Below are 22,806 nucleotides of genomic sequence, written 5' to 3' on the forward strand. Positions count from 1 at the left end.
TGAATATGCCATTCTTCAAAAGCTTTTCTTTAAAAAAGACCATACACATAGCATAATTCCATTGAGCTGCCTCTAACCTTTGTAAAGGTATAGCTCCTGAGCTGAATTCCCAATTTCCCAGATTAACACCTCCCCAAAGTTTTGAATTACAATTATCTTGAACCATTGGACAACAAATCACAAACTCACGTGGTAATTACATAACCATCCATTCTGAGTCATCTATACTGTTTTTCAACATGTCTCCAAACTTCAAAGACCTAGACTTCATAAAAATGCATAAAAAGTAACTTCTCCTTCACCATTGTCAACATTTTAAGGATCTTCAACAGTGGCTACATTAGCTCCTTTGAGTCTACCTTTGAGATCATTATGTGCTCAAAGTCTACAGAGCCAAACAATGAGGCCCATTTTCTTGAAATAGGAGCATTTTGTCGCTCTTTTTCCCTTCTCAAACCTTCTGTTTGAGTATAATGCTACCTCAGGTTAAGGATCATCTGTTGTATCTTTTGCAATAACTAGGAGAGCAAAAATCATATCTTCCCAACTTTTAGAAGAAAGTTAACTCGGAGTAAAAATTACACAGCAAAATTTTGAAGTGAAACTATTTAATAAAATAGCTTTAGCATTTTCATCATCCACTACAGCACTGCCCTCTGGTAGTTGTCAAAGAAGAGACCTCAGATCATTCACACGGTTTGTCATAGTGAATTTTGTCAGCGATCTTGAGCTTGAATAATTGAAGCTTCAAAGAGAATTCTATATTAACCACTGCTGCTCCAAATAAACTTATAGTATCCAAATTTTCCCAAATTCCTTAGATGATTTTGTCAGATTTACATGATGCAACTCCAAATCAGGGAGGGCAAGACCAATAACAACTTTGGCTTTATCATCTCTGTTCTACAATTCTAGCATTTTACTAGCATGTGTAGGAAGTGTCTCATTTCCATTAACTATTATCCACAGATTCTTGTGCATCCATTGCATCTAGATTTTTACTTTCTAGGTGTGAAAGTTGAAAGCAAAATATTTATCCAAAGAAATTTCCATTTCTGACATTTATAAAAGCCCAAAAAAATAAAATTGAAAATCTTCAAACCCTGCCCACATGTCAAGGATGCCCTACCGGCAAACTGTAGAAAATTTGCTCACAAAAATCCTAGGCATTGGATTTGTTCAAAACTGGCTTTAAAAAATCATCAATCCTGTTATCAAAAATTGGTGGTCTATAAACCCTAACCACAAGCAAAAGGCTGGCATAAAATCAACATAAATATTTTGAAGTTTCAATTATTGCTAGAAGAACTTGACTGATTTGAGATTTTTAAATCAGATTCTAACCTTGGTAAAACTAAAGTCACAACCTACAAGCCTCCATGAGTGTTCTTGCCATGGTCTAATTCAACTACAAAATGAAAAACCCTGTGGATAATACAACAGATTTTATCTATTGAAGGGTGCAAATTATAAGGTCTCTCATGAATCATACTTTCTCCTCTAGTGTCAAGACTAATTTTTAAATCAGATTCTAACCTTGGTAAAACTAAAGTCACAACCTACAAGCCTCCATGAGTGTTCTTGCCATGGTCTAATTCAACTACAAAATGAAAAAACCTGTGGATAATACAACAGATTTTATATATTGAAGGGTGCAAATTATAAGGTCTCTCATGAATCATACTTTCTCCTCTAGTGTCAAGACTAACTTTCTCATGGTAAAAAGAAATGTTTGAAATGCATGACATCATATGTTCCTACTTGTTTAGGATACACCCATTTGGGTTTATCTGCCCCTACCATATAAAAATAGTTTTTCTTGACTCTTTAATGGTTGGAGTTCCTAATAGGAACCCACCTCCTATTGTTGTTAGTTGTCAACTCTTGTCCACATACTTGGTTGACTGCGGAGTGATTACCGACCAAAAAAGAACACAATGATACTGGAAATTGCTGTTAAGATTTTCATTTAATTTTAATGTTTTGAATCTTTGATGTTGCACTTGAAATATATGATGGTATGATCACAATTCATGATGCTATGATTACAAGTTTTAAAGTTTATGGTGTTTTTGTTGTTTAAATCATAAAATCACATTCTAATTTTAATGCATGCTTCAAGGCTTCATAAATATGTATATATATAATTTTTACATATTTTTGTACAAACGAACCCAAACCCCTTTCCAAATTTTTGCCATACCAGCACTGGTTCTTCCAACTCGAACTTTGAATTGAACTCGAACCAGTAACTTAGAATATTACTGCTAAAATAAAGAGGAGACTTTACGACATGCATACCAAATGACCTCTTGATTTATTAATAGAGCACAAAAAAGAAGGGAAACATATAGTCACTTACATTAAAATGCTCCACAAGCTCATGAAGTTCATCACGCTTTTGGGTAACTTTTTTACCTGCAATATATAGATCATAAAATGTAACGATAAAACACAACACAATCAATTTTTATGCCCATCTGAATTTATCAAAATTCAAACCTTGGTAGTTCTTTATAGTAGTAGTACTCGAACTCGAAGATTCAAGTATTCTACGCTCAATGATTATCTTATCTCCATAAACATCATGTTTGAAAGCATCTTCACCTTCATTCTTCAACTCCACAACAACAAGAGCATAACTGCAAAAAGATGAGCCCAAAGTTTGATACTGTTAAAGAAGTATTTCTTGATTATGTCACAAAAAAAAAAAAATTATATTGACAGTAAAAAATTATTAAATAGTAAAACTATAAATATTGATTAAAACTGATTTATTCATTTAATTCAATTTGAGCAACTGGAAGTAGGCTCCACAATTGACTTTCAAAGTTACATCATTGGGCATACTACATCAATTAAAATGTAGTCTCTAAGTTTGTGATTAAGTTTGTGTTTGCAGATCATGACATATCTGAAGTTCAATTGCCATATTGTGAATACCCAGCAGGCCAGCAGTTAACATGACCACTACATCACACATAGGTAGCAAAAGCTAACTGAGAAATCTACTGATGACAAATATGAGGAGTTTGCATCAAATCCACACATAGATGATTGACAAAAAACAGATGGGGATCTGAAATCTGTTGTGGGTGATCCTACACAATTAGGGATTTAATAGTTTTAGTTTTTTATTTTGTGTTTGATGGTTTTAGTATTACGTTTTCTCTGTCAGTTATCTGAAATATTACTTATTCAGCAACTTGAAAAATAAAATAACAAAAGTCCAAACAGTTCTGGTCAGACTGAAGAGTTCTAAAATAAACCTCATCCATGTCCAGCTAAACCATCCTGTGCATGAAAATGACACACTCTTCAAGGAGATGGGCCGTGAAAATCTGATCAGTTTAACAAAAGACAACAGACACATAACCACCTAATTCTTTATGCATGCAATAATAGCAGCCTTGGATATCACAGTATGGAGGACAACTGAAAAAGGTTTTCCTTGGTCTCCATTTCCCAGAAGGAACAGACAGCACGGATCATTCACTTCACAGAATCTGGTGATCCATCTCAGCTTGTAGTAGTGTACCTAACACGATCAACTATTCAAGTAGGATCCTCAAGCTGTAACCAATCATGCTGGAGATGATCAAATCAAACGAGAAAAGTTCTATGGAGGAGTGCAGCAGTTACCATCCAATTGATATAATTATATATTTATATAAACACTAAATTAATGCAAGAAAATGTGACATTGCATCCAAGTATCATTTAAAGGAAGAAGGTGTGAAGTTGCATCCAAGTATGATTTAAAGGAATCCAAGTGAGGGCATTGCGTCCAAGGAGCATTTGAATGGAAGAAACCAATTCAAAAAGATGTCAAATTGAAGAAGCAAACTAATCATAAAAAACCAATAAAGATGACTCATCGTGAACCCAGAGAGATAACCATTTTTTAATAACAAAGACCAAGTATGAATTGAACATTTTCTAAATACTTCTGGGCAGCTCAATTTTCTGCTCTCGTATTGAATTGAACTGAAGCTTGAAAAAGAACAGCTAATACATAACCAAAGTTACCTGCACCCATTCTTGATAAATTCCTTCAAAGAAGTTGCCCTCTGAGTACTTTTTGCCTTGATTCCAAAAGCAATGCATAATGCCGTTAGAATAGCACTTTTTCCACCTAAAAAAGTGTAACGATACATTAAAAATGATTAAGCAGAACAAGCGAACCACAGCAATTCATAAACTACAGAAAACAATATTTATAAACTACAAGACATTAAAATCTTTGAGAAAAAAGGGCATTAACAATTCACTCACTCCCGTTCTGGCCAGTAATAAAATTAACCCATTCGCTGAACTCTATCTGCAAGCTGCTGTGGCACATGAAATTCTCCACGCGGATCCTCAAGATAGTAGCAGCGCCTCCCCTTTGGCTGCTGCTTACCGGAAATTCTTCCGGTATGTTCTCCATCACAAGCCAGCGCGCATCAAAAATCAAATGAATACAAAAATGCTTCACATATAAGGGTTTGGGCTTAGGGTTTCAACGCATAAAAGCCCAAATACCCTGTTTCAGAAAATGCAAGAAAGCAATTTAGAGTTTCGAGAATAAAAAGAGAAAGAAATGAATATGAAATGAACGCATGAACTTTCCCTCACCCTTGGTTGTAGTATTCCTGAAAACCAGCTAAATTTCCATTCTTTTATTGATTTTGTTCAGCTCGGCTCGCTGTTATTGTTTTTCAAAAACATTGTGACAGTAGCGACGTCCAGTGTTCAAAGTCGTGGCGGGAATTGGACACCGATTGTGAAGGAGACTTTTACTCTGGATTTGAGTAAATATCATTCATTTACATATGCACTAAACCACGATTGTTGCTGGTTAAGCGGGTGTGGTTCGAGTTCAACAATTGCACGAAACGGGAGGTGTCTGAGAGACGATTCTGCGGAAATAGCTTCTGTACGGAGTGCACATCTCAGCTAAAACGATGAAAACGAGAGAAATGGCGAATAGATATCGTGTTTGGGGAGAGATTGTTGTAGGAAAGCTTATAATTAAAAGCCAAAACAAGTTCCAACTTAATGAATATTATTTAATATTAAAATTTTAATGTAAGATTTTTTATTTTTTCAATGATTTAAAACAACTTTCAAGCTTGATAAATAATTTATAATATTAAATATTTATAAATCTTAAAATATTAATAGAAAATTAGAAATATTATTAAACTTTCATATTAAGGATTTGTATTATTGAGGTTGGTTGTTCTTTGATTTGGGATTTACTTGTTTCTAAGTAGTACTCAAAACATTAATGAATCAAGGAAAATACATGCTTTCGTATCATTGTTTTATAAAAGAATTCAATGAATTTTGGTATGTTGGTAGTACTTTTCCTTTCCATGAGAATATTTTATACTTTCAAGTATTCAAGATAACAATCTACAAAAATGAAACATACCAAACACATAATTAAATACATTTGTCATCCAAGATTCATAGGGAATAATGGAAAGTTCTTTATTGGAATGTATATTTATAAACAAGTTTTGTTTCTTTGGAATGAATATTTTAACTAATTCAAGTGAATAGATTTTAATATTTCTTTGAAAAAAGTATGTTATACATGTTTCTATTTTTTTCCAGAAATATTATCTTAGCAATTGGTAATTTGTCTTTTCTTATAATTTAAATTATTAATAATTTATAAGTCAATATAATTTTTCTAATATTCAAAGTTATATAATAAAATATTTAAACATCCCTTTAGAAAATTAAAATGAAAAATTAAATTTTAATTCTTAAAAAATATTATATTTATATTAAACAATATAAATGAAATAAATAACAAAACAATTCAATATTCAAAATCTCTAAAAATAGCTAACTTTTACACTCCAAAGTTAAGAGTAGGAAAATGTGGTTGTATTAATGGAATTCAAGAGAAGATTGATCATACTCACGAGAGAAAAAAATCTTATAAATAACTATATCTATGTGTATAAGTAAATCAACAATAATAAGTTTAATTGATAAACAACATAAAAATTTAATAATAAAACGTTATATATAATTTATTATTATTTTTAAATATTCTAAAACAAAATAAATATCTTAATATTCGATGAATCTTAAAATTCAAGGCACCAATACTTGTTTAAAGTAAGAACAATTTTTAAAAGATTAACAATATACATTCTTAAATAATTTGAAAATAAAAATTAAGTTTTTTTTTTATCGTACATAATTTTTTTAAATGAATCTAATTATTATATTAGTATAAAATTAACTGCGCATATTTTTATCAGAAATAATTATTTTAAGGTACTTTCAAAAGTGAATTATATATAAATATTAAATACTATAAGACCACCATAAGTTAATTTAATTTAAAAACTATTCCTTTGAATTCACTAATGTATTATAACTTGATACATTTCATATAAATATCTAATTGAAGGAAAATAAATATACATAAATTAACAATGACTAAATCTAGAGAGTTCAAGATTCCACTATGAAACAAATTTAAAGAATTTACAAAAATTGTTATAAATAGAAGAAAGATTCCAATCACTTTTAAAATTTGACAACTAAAATTTTGAATTTAAGTTCAAAAGAGAGAAAATAATCTTTTTTTTTACCAATATGAAATGGACTTCAAAGAATCTACATCATGAATGTGTTCACATTAAGAAAGATTCACTACACACTATGAAACTTTACATGGTTTTGTTATTTAGTATAGAGTAAATAACAATAAAATCTTAATTTAGAATTTGTAAGATTTTTTCCTTTATTTGTGAATATGATTGTTGTTTTGAGTAGAAATTAAATTTAAGTGATGCTCACATTAATTTAACTCAAAAAATATTAATTTGAATTTATCTACACATTATGACTTGATACATTTTTTTAAAATATCTCATAAAAAATCTACTCTTAAAACCAATTACAAAAGTTTGAATAAGTATTTTTACCATATAAATATTTGATTCAAGGAATGTGTGTGTGTGTGTGTGTGTGTGTGTAAACAATGATTATATTTAGAGAGTTCAAAGTTTACTATGAAATAAATTGAAAATTTTGAAAAAAAAATGTTATAAATGGAAAAACAATTTCACTCACTCTTCAAACTTGCCAACTAAAATCTATGTCATTCTATTAGCATAGTTAAGCATATATTCTTGGCTGGTAAAATTATGTTTGTTAATAAAATCTTTCTAGTAACTTATGTTTACTTCTCATCATGTTGGATGCCTTCTAAGAAGGGATATGAGGACTTAGTTAAAATTATTCATCAATTTCTATGGGCCAAATGGGATGGTACTAAAGGTTTTATTTCTACCTCATGGGCTCACTACATTCAACCTAAATGTAAAGGGGGACTAGGACTGATAGATCCAAGAACACAAGGATTATGTTTGGCATCCAAATGGATAATCAAAGCTACTCATGGGAATGAGCCATGGAAGATACTCATACAGAATTGTATTGATCTTGCTACTATGAAAGGTAAATGGCAGCATGTGGGCAGACTTGATAAAGTGCTTCATGCCCCTTTCTTTATCAAGGCCTCGTTCTCACTTCAGTCTATATGGAGAGCTTGGCAACATATTTGTTGTCTTTTGAGTTGGAAAAGAGATTCTCTTCAGCATGGCTTTAGTTTTTCCACTTCTTCTATCTAGTGAAATAAGCACATTCATTATCAAAATCAACCTCTTTCCTTAATGTTTCCAAAGCACTCCTATCATCTATTTAAAAAAGGAATTAGCACAGTTTGGGACCTTTGAGATTTCCATTCAATGGATTGGTTTTCATGGCACACACTTCAAACTAAATTTAGTTTGAGTAATGGTTATAAAGCATTCCTTATTTTTGTCCAATCTCTAGTCTCTTTGGATTTGACTACGAAACTATACACTCCAATACAGTGTAATTTTTTCAAGGACTATGATGGTTGTCTTCGTATCCTTTTTTTCGTTTCCCTTTGAAGAAGGTTTGCTTAGATTTGCTTCCTATGGTGCATGTGAAAGATCGATTGAATTCTAAATGGAAATGTAGATTCAATGAAACTGTTTGGCTAAAATTGTCAACTCAAATTTGGAAGACAAAAATCAATGCAGATGCTCAACTACTTGCTTGGAAGATTTTACATTGCAAGCTTCCCATTGAGGATAGGTTGAAATGTATAATGGTCCAGCTGATCAGTTGGTCATTTTGTCTTAAATCAGAGAGCATGAAACATATTTTTTAGGACTATCAATTTGTGAAGAAGCAATGGAATTCAGTTTTCAATTATTTGTTTGCTATTTTTTATCACGAGCTAAGTCGGAAAGAGGCTCTTATGGGGGTTGGGTTACATAAAAATATTATTATTGATGGTATGTGGTAGGTTATATTATTCCATATATGGAGAACAAGATGTACAATGGTCTTCAATAATCACAGTAGTCCTCATCTGGAATTTCCACTTTTAAGGCTTTATTCAAACATTTTATATTGTTTGATATCTCTTTTCTCTCAGCTACAGGTTGCTGTTAAAAAGGATTTGAGACTGGATTTTCAAATTCAAAAAATTAAAGTTTAGATTAACCAACTGCTTGGCAAGAAAGAGATCAATATTGGGCATCACATAGTTGCATTTCTACAGGACTGATCTGGCAAATTTGTCTTATAGTTGCTATTTGTATTGCTCCAGCCATAACATTTTCTCTATTTTGTACAGTTGTTTCTATTTTTTTTGCTACAACAATGTCATATATGTTATTTTGTGTGTCTAGTTGATTTTCTTGCAGTTTATAACTGCAACTATGTAATATGCATTTTTTCAATAAACAAAAAAATTGCTAACTAAAGTTTTGAATTTAAGCTCAAAAGGGAGAAAAGTCTCTTATTTTAAGAGATAAAAGTATGTGCATGGTACACTTAATAGCCACAACAAAAAATACTAAGTCTCCTCTTATTTTGGCAATGTTAGTAGGATGTATATTCTAGGTTTTGGCTATGGAGGGGCCAAAATGCACCTGAATCTTGTATTTATTAGTTAAAATTTGTTTTATTATGTAGAGATTTAATTGTGCTTTCAAATTAAATACCCATCGGCCTAGTCCTTGTACCTTTTTTGGGTGCAGGTGCTAGTTAAAGTCGTTTGCTAAAGATTATAAATTGCTAAGGGAAAGTACTCCTTACACAATACTATAATAATTGTAAATGATAATCAACTATGAAGGTTTAAATTAGAAGTAATTGGATGACATTACCCTAGAAAAAAGGGGGGAAAACTTCATATTAATTAATAAGGGTTACGATGAGGAGTTTGTGTCTTTTTTAAAAAGTAGGTGGTTGATTGGTTGGTTGGTTCAATGTTGATTCATGTAGTTTGTTAAAATGTGGGAAATGGTTGTTTTGTAATAGATCAATCTTTAATATGCAGTTGAAAAGGACAAGGATATCTGATAATTTTTTTAATTCTAAACTCTTTGCATCCATGCTTGGAACATTAAAAAAATTTAGGGTTTACACAAATAAAAAATTATGAAATTTAGTCCAAATCTATTAAGTCTAACGAAGAATGTGTAAATGAGACAAAATGAAGAAGAAGAAAATGTAGGGGTGCATTTTATTTACGAGATTCCAAAAAAATGACTAAACTTTTGAGAAGTCTTATAGCTCAAATTCCCACCATCTACAAATTGTTGCAAATTTCAAATGGAAATGTCCTACTCCATAGTAAAATGCCAATAAAAAACAACAATAAATAAAATAAATAAATTAGAATCAAATATTAACATAGAATTTAATTTGTTACAATGCTCCCCCCTCTAATGATGCCTTTAAAAAATGGGAGATATTAAATAGAGTTCTACATGAATTTCTAATAATAAGATGGCTTGCATCAAAGTTTACTTATAGCAAGGTTTTTAAGGGGGCTTTTAGATATATTTGGATAAAGCAAGATGTGTTATGAAATGAATAATAATAAATATGTTATGAGTTTGTTTGGAATCCTTTTTATAAAATAATAACTCATTTATTTTAAGAGTGCACATTTTAATGGGTAAAATTGTAGTGAGAAATTTTATGCCACTTGTTTATTAATATATATTTTAGATTTCTTATACTTAAAAAAATGGAAAGAAAAAAAAATTAATTATTAATTTTTTATTCACATCTTTTTTCATAAGACATGTCAATCTTATGTTGTTGATGTGTTATCTAGATAAGAAGAAAAGAACCTAACACTAGCATAATACTTTAAAAAATAATTAATCTACTCATGGAACATGGGTGAATGAGTGTTAATGTTTAATTTATTCTCATTAGAGATGGATTATGTGAATCACTACTTATGAAACATGGATAATGAGTTTGACTCAAAAACTACATACCAAAATCTTGATAGCAATATCATAATCTAAAAACTACTTTACTAAAATAAATTATTTTTATAATTATTAAAAAAAAAGTTTTTAAAATTATGAAAAGTATCATCATTCATTATTATAAATTTTGTGGAACGGTCTAATTGTTAAAAATATAAATGATTTGAATAACAAGAGTAGTTATTTTAGTCATTTTTCTCCTTAATGCATGGATGTACGGAGGGTCCACCACTCTTTTCAAAATAGATATGGCTCAACATTTTATTGCCTTTTCTCAATTAGAAGTATGCTAACACTAATCTTTTATTGATAATTTTTTGTAATAGTGTATAAAACTATAGTTTATACATATATACATACACTATTTAAAAAACAACACATATTTGTTAAAATAAAAATTATAGAATATGCCCCCAAAAACCTCCATACTACACTATTAAAAAAATGCAATCATTCCTTATTTGCTACATTGAGGAATGGAATATGTTACCCATTCTACACTAAGGAATGGAACTTGTTACCCATTCCTTATTTGTTGTTACACATTCCTTATTTTCCCCCTAGGAATGGAATAAATAAACCCCCATAATACACCGAGGAATGAAATTTTGTTACTTGTTCCTTATTTGTTGATAATGCACTATTATTTGAGGTTGCCAATGTTAAGGATGTAATGCCCCGCCAGGGAACCCAAGAGAAATTAACTTATAATGTCACTAGGTTTGCTAAACATTTATTTAAGATTTAAAACAATCAAGAGATAACAAAGCGGAAGCAATAACAATTATATCTCTCAAGGGTTCCATAACATCGAATCACACACATAATTTTTATTAAGATTAAATCTGATAAGTAAATAAAGTCCATGTCATGGAATAACCATAGGTATGAAATCACATGAAAGAATATCGAAGTACCTAAGATGTCACACGACATAACCAAAATGCATACTCATCCTCTGCACACGTTGTAGGGTATGAAATGCTACAAGAATGTGCATCATGATAAGATACAACATCCCATAGGATCTCAAATAATCAAAGTACAATATACTAGAATATGACCATATAACATAATCACAAGACAAGAAGAATAGAACAACTACACAAGGTAAATCTAGTTGTCGGATCTCAATGTTATAAGAAACACTACCACCTGACCTCGTGGAACCTAAATGGCCCACTCCCACCGTGCTAAGGAGATAATCTCAAATCCCAAATGGATAACAATCTAAAATTCATAACAAGAATCTAGGTCAAGGAATCCTTATAGAAATCAGTCTCAAAGGTACTAAGTACACAAGTAACATCTAATTCTAGTGGCAACAAAGACACATAGGAAATCTAATATGTATGTGGGCAAGTGCCATGATCACACGAGTCAACTCTAAGGTTTCCCTGGCAGTCTCTTTGGACTCTAACCCCTAGTGACTCTTTGCGGCATTAGTATCCTTTCTTACAGACAATGCATACTAACGAGGCAAGGTCATAACCAAGCATCATCTCTATTCTCATCGTAGCCTATACTAGCACTTGAGGCATGGAGGAAGTAATACATTGAATCTTGTTAATTTATTTTAACCCCATTAATGAAATGTTATCACTTATTAATAAAACTTATAATGGGTTACTCGTACAACCTCTTCAGTGCCCTAACCTCCATGGCAAGCCACTTCCTAGCATACACATAGATAACCTATCCTAAGCTCGTAAAAAGTATATCTTATAAAATTACAATATTCACCTCAGTCCTATACAGGCAACTAGAAAACACCAATAGATAAATGATTGAAACCTCATAGGTCACAACAAGAAAATCACAATATTCACCTCAGTCCTATACAAGCAACTAGAAAGAACCAATAGATAACTGGTTGAAAACCTCATAGATTACACCAAAAAAATCACAATACATGAGCTTACAAAAAAGAACTTGATCTCATCACAAAAATATGTGAATATAACACATTGGTTGGGAATGAAAGAATCGCGACAAAACAACATCACATAGCAGGAGCATAAAACCATCATTGCCCAAGCCTTTAGTAAACAATATTAGTTGGCCTAACTACTAGTTTTCCCCCAAAAAACTATCATAAGATAGAACATGACATTTCGACATACATTTAAAACAAATGTAATTTTTTTTTATTGGTATTTAAAACAAGTGTAGTTATTTAGTAATTTTTTAATAAATATAATTTGATAAAAAATGATTTGCATCAAATTCAAGTTTTCATTTCACAATCGTTTCACAGTTGGATAAAGGTTATCAATCATGTAATATTATCATGTTATGAATTTAAAAAATCTTAAGTCGTGAATGATTTAATTAATAACATAAATGTATATTATTAGATTAAATCTTGATAACTCGAGATAACTCAAACTTGAAATTATAAGTATAATTAAACTATTTATAGTTTATCTCATAATATTTAAATATTCGTAACTAGATGATTATATAGTTATCTCAACTATAAATCTTGTTAAAATATAGCTACGTCACATATATATTTATTAACTTATAACTCCACTTGCATTAATAAATTAAAAAAAAAGTTATAACCCACTCAAAGTTTTTAAAAAGAATTAGTTTAAAAACCCACATATAAGAAAATAAGTAGTATTTATTTATTTAATTTATAAAATAAATAAATAAAATATTTATTTATCTTTAATATTAAAAAAAATTGAAATTAATAATTAATAATTATTTTATTTTTTAAAATAAATTAAAAAATAAAAATAGGCATGCAATTAGTATTTTCATGTGCCTTTGATCCCTCAAATCATGCAACCATAATATACTTAATTTTCTATATTTATCATATTTGATTTTATGTGCATGTATAAGTTTAGCTACGGCATACTTTCCTCTCAATTAATCTTTTGTTTTCCAAAAAAAATTGTAATTAAATTATTTTAGAAATAAGAATAATATTTATCTTTATTTAGAAAATTCATGATAATCACATGACAAATTTAAAGTTCAAACCCTAGCTATTCAATTTGTTGTTTTCTTCCAATTTTCTATAATCAATTTTTTTCTGTATTAGAAAAGGTTTTAAGAGAATACAGTCATGATATATATATATATAGTTCTCCTTAGTCACTTTTTTTGATTAATAAGTTTTCCTTTTCAAAATCTACAACATAATTCTTTATCCAAAAATTAATATAATAAATTAATAAGCATTATGCAAGCACCCAAGAAGACACAGAGTAGACAGATCTTTCAATAAGATTTTACAATGGGTTTTCAAACCCTACCTCAAAACAACAGTTAAAATCTGAGAGAGCCCGTGAATGCATGCAAATCCAAACCCTTCAAAACTTTCGACAATTCTTTTGCTCCAACTCCAAATTTTGCTTCCCAAAACTTGTGTGTAGGAATGAGTTCGAATCTCTTAATAAAGAGTTTAACTCTACCTAGGGTTTTTGGTTTTCAAACATGCAAAGGTCTCTCCTTAAAATAAACTTTTATTATTTTAATTTATTTAATTCCCTTGTGCATGTTTTTGTCTTTAATTAGAACAAACTTTATTTAAATTATTCTCACTTTATTTTTTTAATAAGTAAGGCTTTTTTAGAATATATATATATATATATATATATATATATATATATATATATATATATATATATATATATATTATCGATAAATGACCGAAGCCTAGATTAATTATTATTAATTATTATAATTAATTATTTTTATGTGTTAAGTGAATTTGAACCCAATACCTCCCACATGAGAGGCTCATTGTTGGAATACTTTAGAATAATTGAGAAGGGGGTTGACTCAGTTATCCAAGGTCAAAATGTTCCAATAATACTTTTCACCACTTAACAAAACTCATAGATATATATCCTTATCATGTATCTTGCATGCATCTAAAAATTCCATTCACACATTTGACACAAGGATTTTACGTAGAAACCCAATTTGGGAAAAACCACTAGTAACATGCTACTAATTCTCACTCTTCTGAAGTGATGCCCTGTGAAAGGCCAACTCTGTTAATGTTAATCCTATATAACTCTGATAACATAATTGATCTAGATTGCAGATCATACGGATCTAGAAAAGCATTGATATCCTTAAAAAGGATTTGGCCTATTAAATACCTTATAGTATTGCCCTAATTGATGTCTTTCTTGGAGCATTTAATAATGTTCTAAATGGCATAGTTATTGTTAGTATATTTACTAACTAATTGTTTATCCTTGAGATGTTGATCTAGACAATATACTCATTAGTTTGTGTTAGGGTCGACCTAGAAAAAGTCATCTCCTGTCTAAGGACATGCCTCTTGGGTGCCTTATAAGTAAGAGGTAGGAATGTGGATAAATGGCACACAAATACAATAAATTTTCTCCTTTAGCATTCATTGCTTCATTTGACTTACTAGCAAAATTAATTATATAGTTGTAGAACTATACATCAGTCAAAGGATACTATACATACTGTCTAGTATTGATAAAGAACATCTTTAAAGGCTTCACATCAGATTTGGTTGTTCACAATTTGTGAAATCTTTGCATGATATCAGAGCTCTGGTAGTTGAACCTAGGATCTACAAATTGACAATCAGGTTTAAATATCTAGCAACATCCTTCTACGTTCAATGGCTAGCACAATCAGACTCGAAGATAGGTTTGATGGAAAAGAACACTTCATTGTTTGGAAGTTCATAATTACGATGATTCTTGAAGACAATGATGTGAAACAGATTGTTAATAAAGAATCCAAGCAACCTAATGTTGATCCTCATAAAACTATTTGGAGTAAAGGAAATAGGGAAGCCATGCAAATCATACTAGATGGTGTTAAAAATGAAATAGTACATGTGCTCATGAAACATCTAACATAATTTCATATGATGAATGCATTATTAAATACATACGAGGTTAACAATGCAACTAGAACCCTTGCACTAAGAAGGCAACTAAATCATATACATATAAAGAAGGGAGATTCTATGAATTCATAATTCCTAAGGGTGGCTAGTCCAAGAGATGAACTTGCAAGTATAGAGACCGTAATTGAAGACAAGGAACTAACACTTATGGCTATAGATGGGTTACCAGATTCATAGGAAATATTCTTACAAGGAATAGGTGCTAGAGACAATCTTCCAGACTTTAATAGACTTAAAGGAGATTGTCTTCAAACAGAATCTAGGAAACTCAAGAAAGGAGGAAAATTAAAAACTAAAGATGAAGAACTTCATGTTTTCAACATAAATTCTTATAAAAGAAAGAAGAAGCACTTCAAGAAGAAGAAGGGTAATCAAAGAAATGACAAACCTAAGAAAGATTTATCCAAAATAAAATGCTTCAAATGTGAAAAACTTGGACACTATAGATCTATTTTCTTTGAGAATTCAAAGCAACAATTGTACAAACGTTACTAGGAAAGAAGAAAACTATGATCCTTAGAAACATGTATTGTATTATGCACTATCAAATGAAGTATCAAGCACATCATGGGTTATTAATAGTGGATCATCTCAACACACTAGAGGATACAAAGAAGTACTAGACTCAATATCAGAAGAAGTTAATGGCAAAGTTACTATAGGTGATAATTCCAATCATTAGTCAAAGGAATTGGGAACTGCACCTTGAAACTAAAGTAAGGTATTTCTCTCTATCTCAAAAGAGTACTCTATGCATGAAGAATAAAGAGGAATCTAATCTCTGCTACAACACTTGAAGATGATGGACATAATGTTGCATTCATGGACGGTAAAGTGATGACTTGGTCTAAGAACTCTTCATTTAAGAAATCAAAGTTGATTGTTCAAAGAAAGGGATACTTGTATGAATTAAACATAGAACCTATTCAAGCCTTAATTCACGAAGCTACCGATGTAAATGAAACATGGCATAGAAGGTTAGGAAATCTAAACTTAAAAGCCTTATCAACTATGGAGAAGATGGTTATTGGTTTACCTAAGTTGAATAAAGATCATTCAAGCATATCCAAAGGATGTGCTCTAGGTAAGAACACCAAAAGTCCATTTCATAATAGCACTAGAAAAACTAACAATGTTTTGGAATTAGTCTACTCAGATTTATGTGGACCTATGTTTGTTCCTTCTCTTGGAGGATTTTGGTACTATATACTTTTTATTAATGATTTCTCTAGGAAAACATGGATTTACTTCTTAAAATGTAAAGAATTAGAAGAAATCAGGTTAAGAGAATTAAAGAATTAAAAAACTTAACTAAAAACAAATTAGGTCACAAAATTAAAACTCTTAAGACTGATAATGGAGGGGAATATACTTCAGACTTGTCTAAAGATTTTTGTAAAGAAGTAGGAATTAAGAGGGAGTATATTGTTCCTTATAACCCACAACAAAATGGGTAGTGAAAAGGAAGAATAGAAAAACAATAGAAGCAACAAGAGCTATGATATTTGATTAAAATTTAGAATATTATCTTTGGGCAGAAGCCTCTTGTACTGTTTTCTATATCCAAAATAGAAGTCCTCACTCTCACCTTAGAGATAAAACTCCTAAAGAAGTCTTTTCTAAGGTTAAACTAAATATAAGCCATCTTAGGATATTTGGGTTCCCAATATACATACATGTTCCAAAAGAAAAGACAACTAAGTTAGAACCTCTGGGAGGAAAGGTATTTTTGTCAGGTATGAAGAAACATCTAAGGAATATATAATTTTCATACATGGTCAAGAAAAAACATTGAACTTAGTAGGGATGTAATATTTGAAGAAGATTTAGCATTCAAATGAGCCCTTAGTTCTAAAGATCCTACATATATACCTAATTTTGAAGAAAATCATGAATCTGAGTTTCAAAGGGAGAACATTGAAGAAATTGAAAATGAAATTAAAAATCTTAATCTTGAGGAAACTCAAAATCATAAGAAAAAACCACTTTGGGCTATTAAGACTATAGATGAAGCACAAGACTTCGCTGCACCTTTTGGAACCTTCAAAGAAAGAAAAAGACACAAAAGATTTTCTAGTTATGCAACAAACATGAGTGATTTATCTAAATCAGAACTAACCAATGTTTCAAATGATATTAAACAAACAACTTGGAAGGATGATATGACGGAAGAATACCAATCCATTATTAAGAATGATGTTGTGGAAATTGTTCCAAGGCCTGAAGGAAAATATGTTGTTTCTTCTAAGTGGATATTTAAAATCAAGCATGTTGTTGATGGTAGCATTGAAAAATATAAAGCCATATTTGTAGCTAGGAGATTTTCTCAAAAGGAGGGAATTGATTATGAAGAAACATTTGCTCCAATTGCCAGACACACCTCTATAATGATAGTCCTAGCTATTGCAGCATCAAAGGAATGGAAAGTACATCAAATGGATGTGAAAACATCATTACTAAATGGAAAGATTATAGAAGAGGTATATTTGGAGAAACTTGAAGGATTTGAATCTCATGATCCTAAAGCACTTTAGGATGTTGTTTCAGTTTAGGCTCAGCGATGATATCTTGGATATGTAGAAAGTAGGCATTAGTAGCACAAAGTTCCACATAAGCTAAATGCATTGCCACAACAATGGCCTTTCAGGAGGCAGTTTGGCTTAGAAAGTTACTTGTGGGATTATTTGGTCAATCCATGAATTCTACTATTATTCATTGTAATAATCAGAGTTCCATCAAGCTTTATGTGAATCCAGTTTTTCATAACAAGTCCAAGCATATTGAAATTGCTTACCATTATGTAAGAGATATTGTAGACAGGAATACTATAAAATTAGAATACATTTGCATTGCAGATTAGACAACATATATTCTTACCAAACCTCTCTCTCGAGTGAAGATAGATCACTTCAGGAAAAGACTTGGTATGGTTGAATTATAATACATTTGTATTCTTTAATTATTAATCAAATAATTTTGAGTTAAAATTAGTATTGTCAAGCTATTGACTGTTATGGGCTCCACCATTTGTATTCATTATTTAAGAGGTGACGATCTTTGAGATAATGAACACTTGTATTTAAAAGAAATTATGAGAGATGACAATCTCTTAGATAATGTACTGAATAGTAGAGAACTACTATTAGATCTGGATGAGTTCGAGATCATATTATGATGTAGACATTTCTATGCCTACGAGTCACAATTTGGATAAAGGGAGAATTTAATCATTCTCTGGATTTTATCCTATGTACTGGTAGATCTTAACTCAGGATCATATTGTGATATAGGATTGTCAGTACCTATGAGTCACAACTTGAATAAATGAAGAATTTAATCATTCTCCGGATCTTATCATGTATATTGCATTCTATACAATACTATTATCACAAGTATAAGTGATAAGTCATATCATAGGTATAAGAATATTACATAGTATCATGTGTTCAATGGTACCGCATGCTTAGAAGATTCAGATAGATATAGAGTATCAATCTATGATTATTCATCTTAATTGATTTTTCTAGATATGATTATCTCTTGGTATGATTATCAAGTTAAGAGGGAGTGTTAAACCTATATAACTTTGATAACATAACTGATCTAGATTGAAGATTGTACAGATCTAGCAAAGCATTGATATCCTTAGAAAATATTTGGCCTATTAAATACCTTATAGTATTAACCTAAAGAGCATATTTTTTGGAGCATTTAATAATGTTCTAAATGGCATAATTATTGTTAGTATATTTACTAACTAATTTGTTTATCCGTGAGATGCCAATCTAGGCAATATACTCATTGGTTTGTGTGTAGGGCTGACCTAGAAAGAGTCATGTCATTTCTAAGGACATGCATCTTGGGTGCCTTATAAGTAACAGGTGGGAATGTGGATAAAGGACACATGAATACAATGAGTTTGCTCCTTTAACATTCACTACCTCATTCAACTTACTAGCAGAATCAATTATATAGTTGCAGAACTATACATCAGTCAAAGAATACTATACATACCATCTAGTATTGATAAAAACCATCTTTAGAAAAGTATAAAGGCTTCATATCAGATTTGGTTGTTCGAAATTTGCAAAGTCTTTATAGTTAAATGTTGTAATACACACTGTTAAATTTGACCTGGTTAAAGGATTTCAATCACCCTGTTAGGAGTCAGCCTTGTTATAGGACTTTAGGACATTCCATTAGAATGTCACCTAATTAAATGATTTACAAAAGACTATTAGGTCAACCTTAATCCAAATAATTTATCCTAAACTAATACAGTGATTAGAAAGTAATAGTAGGACTTTATCTGATGACAAATCACAATTCACTTACAGATTATAGATCTCTATTTTAGTCCCCCATTCTACTTGGATTCATACACTTCATCTCTGACAACCTGTTCACCCTTCAATAATTCATCCTCTTAAGCATTTTTGCTTTGCATGCCAATTGCAGAATTTCTTATTCAACCACCATATGAAGCAACACCCTAGACTCCTTCTCTTCCTTGGGTTCTTGCACATGCCAACTATTTCTTCAAGCCTCGTATCCCCTTATAAAGAGAATTTAGGTATTTTTCCACTCAATAACAATTGTCCATTTTAGGGTTAGGTTAGACTCATTAATTCTTCCCTCTTTTCCATTTTGTCCCTTTAGAAACTTCTTCTACAATCTTCTTTGAATTTGCCTTAAAATGGTTTATCTTGAATTATGTGCCTCCATCTCATCAAGCTTATCTTCCACATGAAACACAATCCAAGAAATCAAATTTGTTGTCTTAGATTCAATGAATCCATGACTAAACTGTTATTTCTATCACTCAACAACAATTAACCTCTAATGCTCGACACATACTGTGTTACTCAACATCCACTAAAATTCACTTGGCACATATTGACTTTTTATCATCACTTGACACTCACTATAATTTACTCGACACATACTAAATTCACGCGACATACACTAGATATTCACTTTGCTCAACACTAACTAATTTTCTGCTTAACTTGAACTAACTTTGTTCAGCTCCTGCTGATCACTTGGTCAAGCTTGGCAGACTCATTTTGTTTTCCTTGTTCTTCAAGACTTAGCCAGTGTATCCATCAACTTCAGCTTTAAGTAGATAAACAATGCAATATATCATATATGCCTTACTTAGTCTTAGTGCTCCTTTTATACACTAAATAACTCAATCTTTCCTCTAAGTGCTCTTGTTATCTCATCTCATCAAATCCTCTTCATCAATCAAACAAATGATAACATTCAGACCAAACAAGTAGTTATCTCACCAACAAGTAGCAAGTTTGACATCATTGACAATTCCATACAAACAATCTCCCTCTTTGGAATTGATGGCAAACCAATACCAACAACAATACCAAAAAGAAAATTAATTAATATAGTGTATTACAATCTCTCCCTCTATTTGTATGTGTCCTTCCTCTGTGTAGGGTAATGTGAGCTTTATCATATCTCCCTCATAATATATCTCTAATCTGTCTATCTATTCTTTGATTTCTCTGATTTATTGACTTTCTCTAACTATATCTCCCTCCTCATTAGGTATTCTTTCCTTTTCTGCCCTTCAAGTTATTTCTCCCTCTTGGGTGTTCTCCTTCTTTTAATATATATACATATATACATACATGTGTGTGTGTGTGTGTGTGTGTGTGTGTGTGTGTGCATCCCTCTTTGTTGGGTATTCAGGTATTCTCTCCCTCTTTGACAACAATGCCAAAGACTTGTCATCTCAACATGCAGATGTTAACAATTCAGGTTCTCACTCTATCACTTTGCTTGTGACTGATCTTATGTACCAACTTCTTGATTACTTAAGGTAACTCCTAAAGTAAGATCCACTACATCAAATTGTAGAATATGACATTCAACTTAGTTGATGCAGGGTATAGCTTAGGGGTATCACCAATAGTTTACCTCTTAGATACTCATGAGCATCCTTAGGTAAATCTTTTGTGAATATATTAGCTATATGTTCTTTGGTATTCACATATTCCATCTTTTTTTCTTGAACCAGTTCTCTCAAGATATGATCTTGATTGCAATGTGTTTTGTAATTGTATGCATCACAAGGTTCTTAGATATGTTTATAGCAGTTGTGTTATCACGATAGAGTGTCATAGGTTTAGTAATTTCCTCCCTCTTTCCTTTGAGTAGTTGTTTGATCCATACAATATTTGTGCAATTCACTGCAACAACAACATATTCACTTCAGTAGTAGATTGTGATATACAATTTTTTTTCTTACTAGTCCACGAAACTAGTCTCCTTTCCAAGAAAAATGCTCCACCACTTGTACTCTTTCTATCATCAACACTTCCAGCCCAATCAACATCTGTATAGGCTCTTAGTTCAAACTTATCATTTTTTCTTGTAGTATAGACCAAAGTCCTCTATTCCTTTCAGATATCTCATAATCCTTTTGACTGCCATCAAATGATTCTCCTTAGGATTTGCAAAAATCTTGCAACAATCCCAACAACTAATTCAATGTCAGATCTACTATGAACTACATATTGCAATTTGCAAATCATAGACCTATACAAAGTTTGGTTCACTTCAACATAATCATCATTTTTTTATAGTTTATATCCTATGGCCATAGGTGTGCTAACTAGTTTTGAATCCTCCATACCAAAAGTTATCAATATTTCCTTCACATACTTGGACCGAGTGATGTAAATACCATACTTCGTTCGATACACTTGTAGGCCAACAAAGAATTTAGTCTCTCCAAACATGAACATCTCAAATTCTTTCATCATATCATCAGCAAATGTCTTACACAATGCATTTTGTCCTTCAAATATGATATCATCAACAAAAATTTCAGCTACTAAAATACCTTTACCTCCTTCATTCTTCAAGTACAGATTACTGTTGTCATCAATTCTCTCAAAACTAATCTTTACAAGATAATTATGAAGTCTCTCATACCATGCTTTGGGAGCTTGCTTCAAACCATAAAAAGCTTTGTGTAGTCTACATACCATCTTGTTGTTTGCATCAACAAATCCTTTAGGTTGTCCAATGTAAACCTCTTCTTCCAGTATGCCAATCAGAAATGCAAATTTCACATCCATGTGATAAACTTTGAAACCTTTGTATGCAGAGTAAGCAAACAAAGTTCTTATTCCTTCCAATCTTCCAATAGGGGAAAATGTTTCTCCATAGTCAATTCCTTCTTCTTGAGCATACCCCTTACAAACTAATCTTGCTTTATTTCTTGTGGCTTCACCATTATCATCAAGTTTATTTCTATATACCTAATTAGTTCCAATAACATTCTTGTTTTATGGTCTGGGTACAAGTGTCTAGGTTTTATTCTTCTCAATTTGATCAATCTCCTCTCTTATAGCTTGACTTAAGTCATCATTTTCTAATGCATCCTTTATTGACTTAGGCTCATGCATGATTAATAGATGTGTATCACTTGTTAACTTGTTCCTTCTTATAGGTATGACCTCTTTATCTCCAATAATTTGTGTAGCAGGGTGATTTCTTCTGACATACTTTGACAAT

The 22,806-nt window shown here is 31.1% G+C and overlaps 1 protein-coding gene across 3 annotated transcripts in view; it reads right to left on the reverse strand.

The window, feature by feature from the left end:
* Positions 1 to 5,026, reverse strand: part of LOC149540691 (structural maintenance of chromosomes protein 6B-like) — a 142,480-nt gene extending 137,454 nt beyond the window's left edge. For 2 of the 3 annotated variants that reach the window (XM_089801789.1, XM_089801790.1), the window contains exons 1-5: positions 4,618 to 5,026; positions 4,276 to 4,525; positions 4,030 to 4,135; positions 2,503 to 2,642; positions 2,363 to 2,418 (exon numbers count right to left, since the gene is read on the reverse strand). In XM_089801789.1, the coding sequence (XP_089657915.1) occupies positions 2,363 to 2,418; positions 2,503 to 2,642; positions 4,030 to 4,135; positions 4,276 to 4,429 (456 nt within the window). In that variant the 5' untranslated portion in view covers positions 4,430 to 4,525; positions 4,618 to 5,026. Of the gene's footprint in view, positions 1 to 2,362; positions 2,419 to 2,502; positions 2,643 to 4,029; positions 4,136 to 4,275; positions 4,526 to 4,617 lie in introns of those variants that run through there. The other variant, XM_089801791.1, reaches the window with a different exon arrangement.
* Positions 5,027 to 22,806: the final 17,780 nt, after the last annotated feature.

Source organism: Cupressus sempervirens, chromosome 9, assembly GCF_028749045.1.
Source record: "Cupressus sempervirens isolate cs-2001-9-10 chromosome 9, ASM2874904v1, whole genome shotgun sequence".
Lineage (NCBI taxonomy): Eukaryota > Viridiplantae > Streptophyta > Pinopsida > Cupressales > Cupressaceae > Cupressus > Cupressus sempervirens.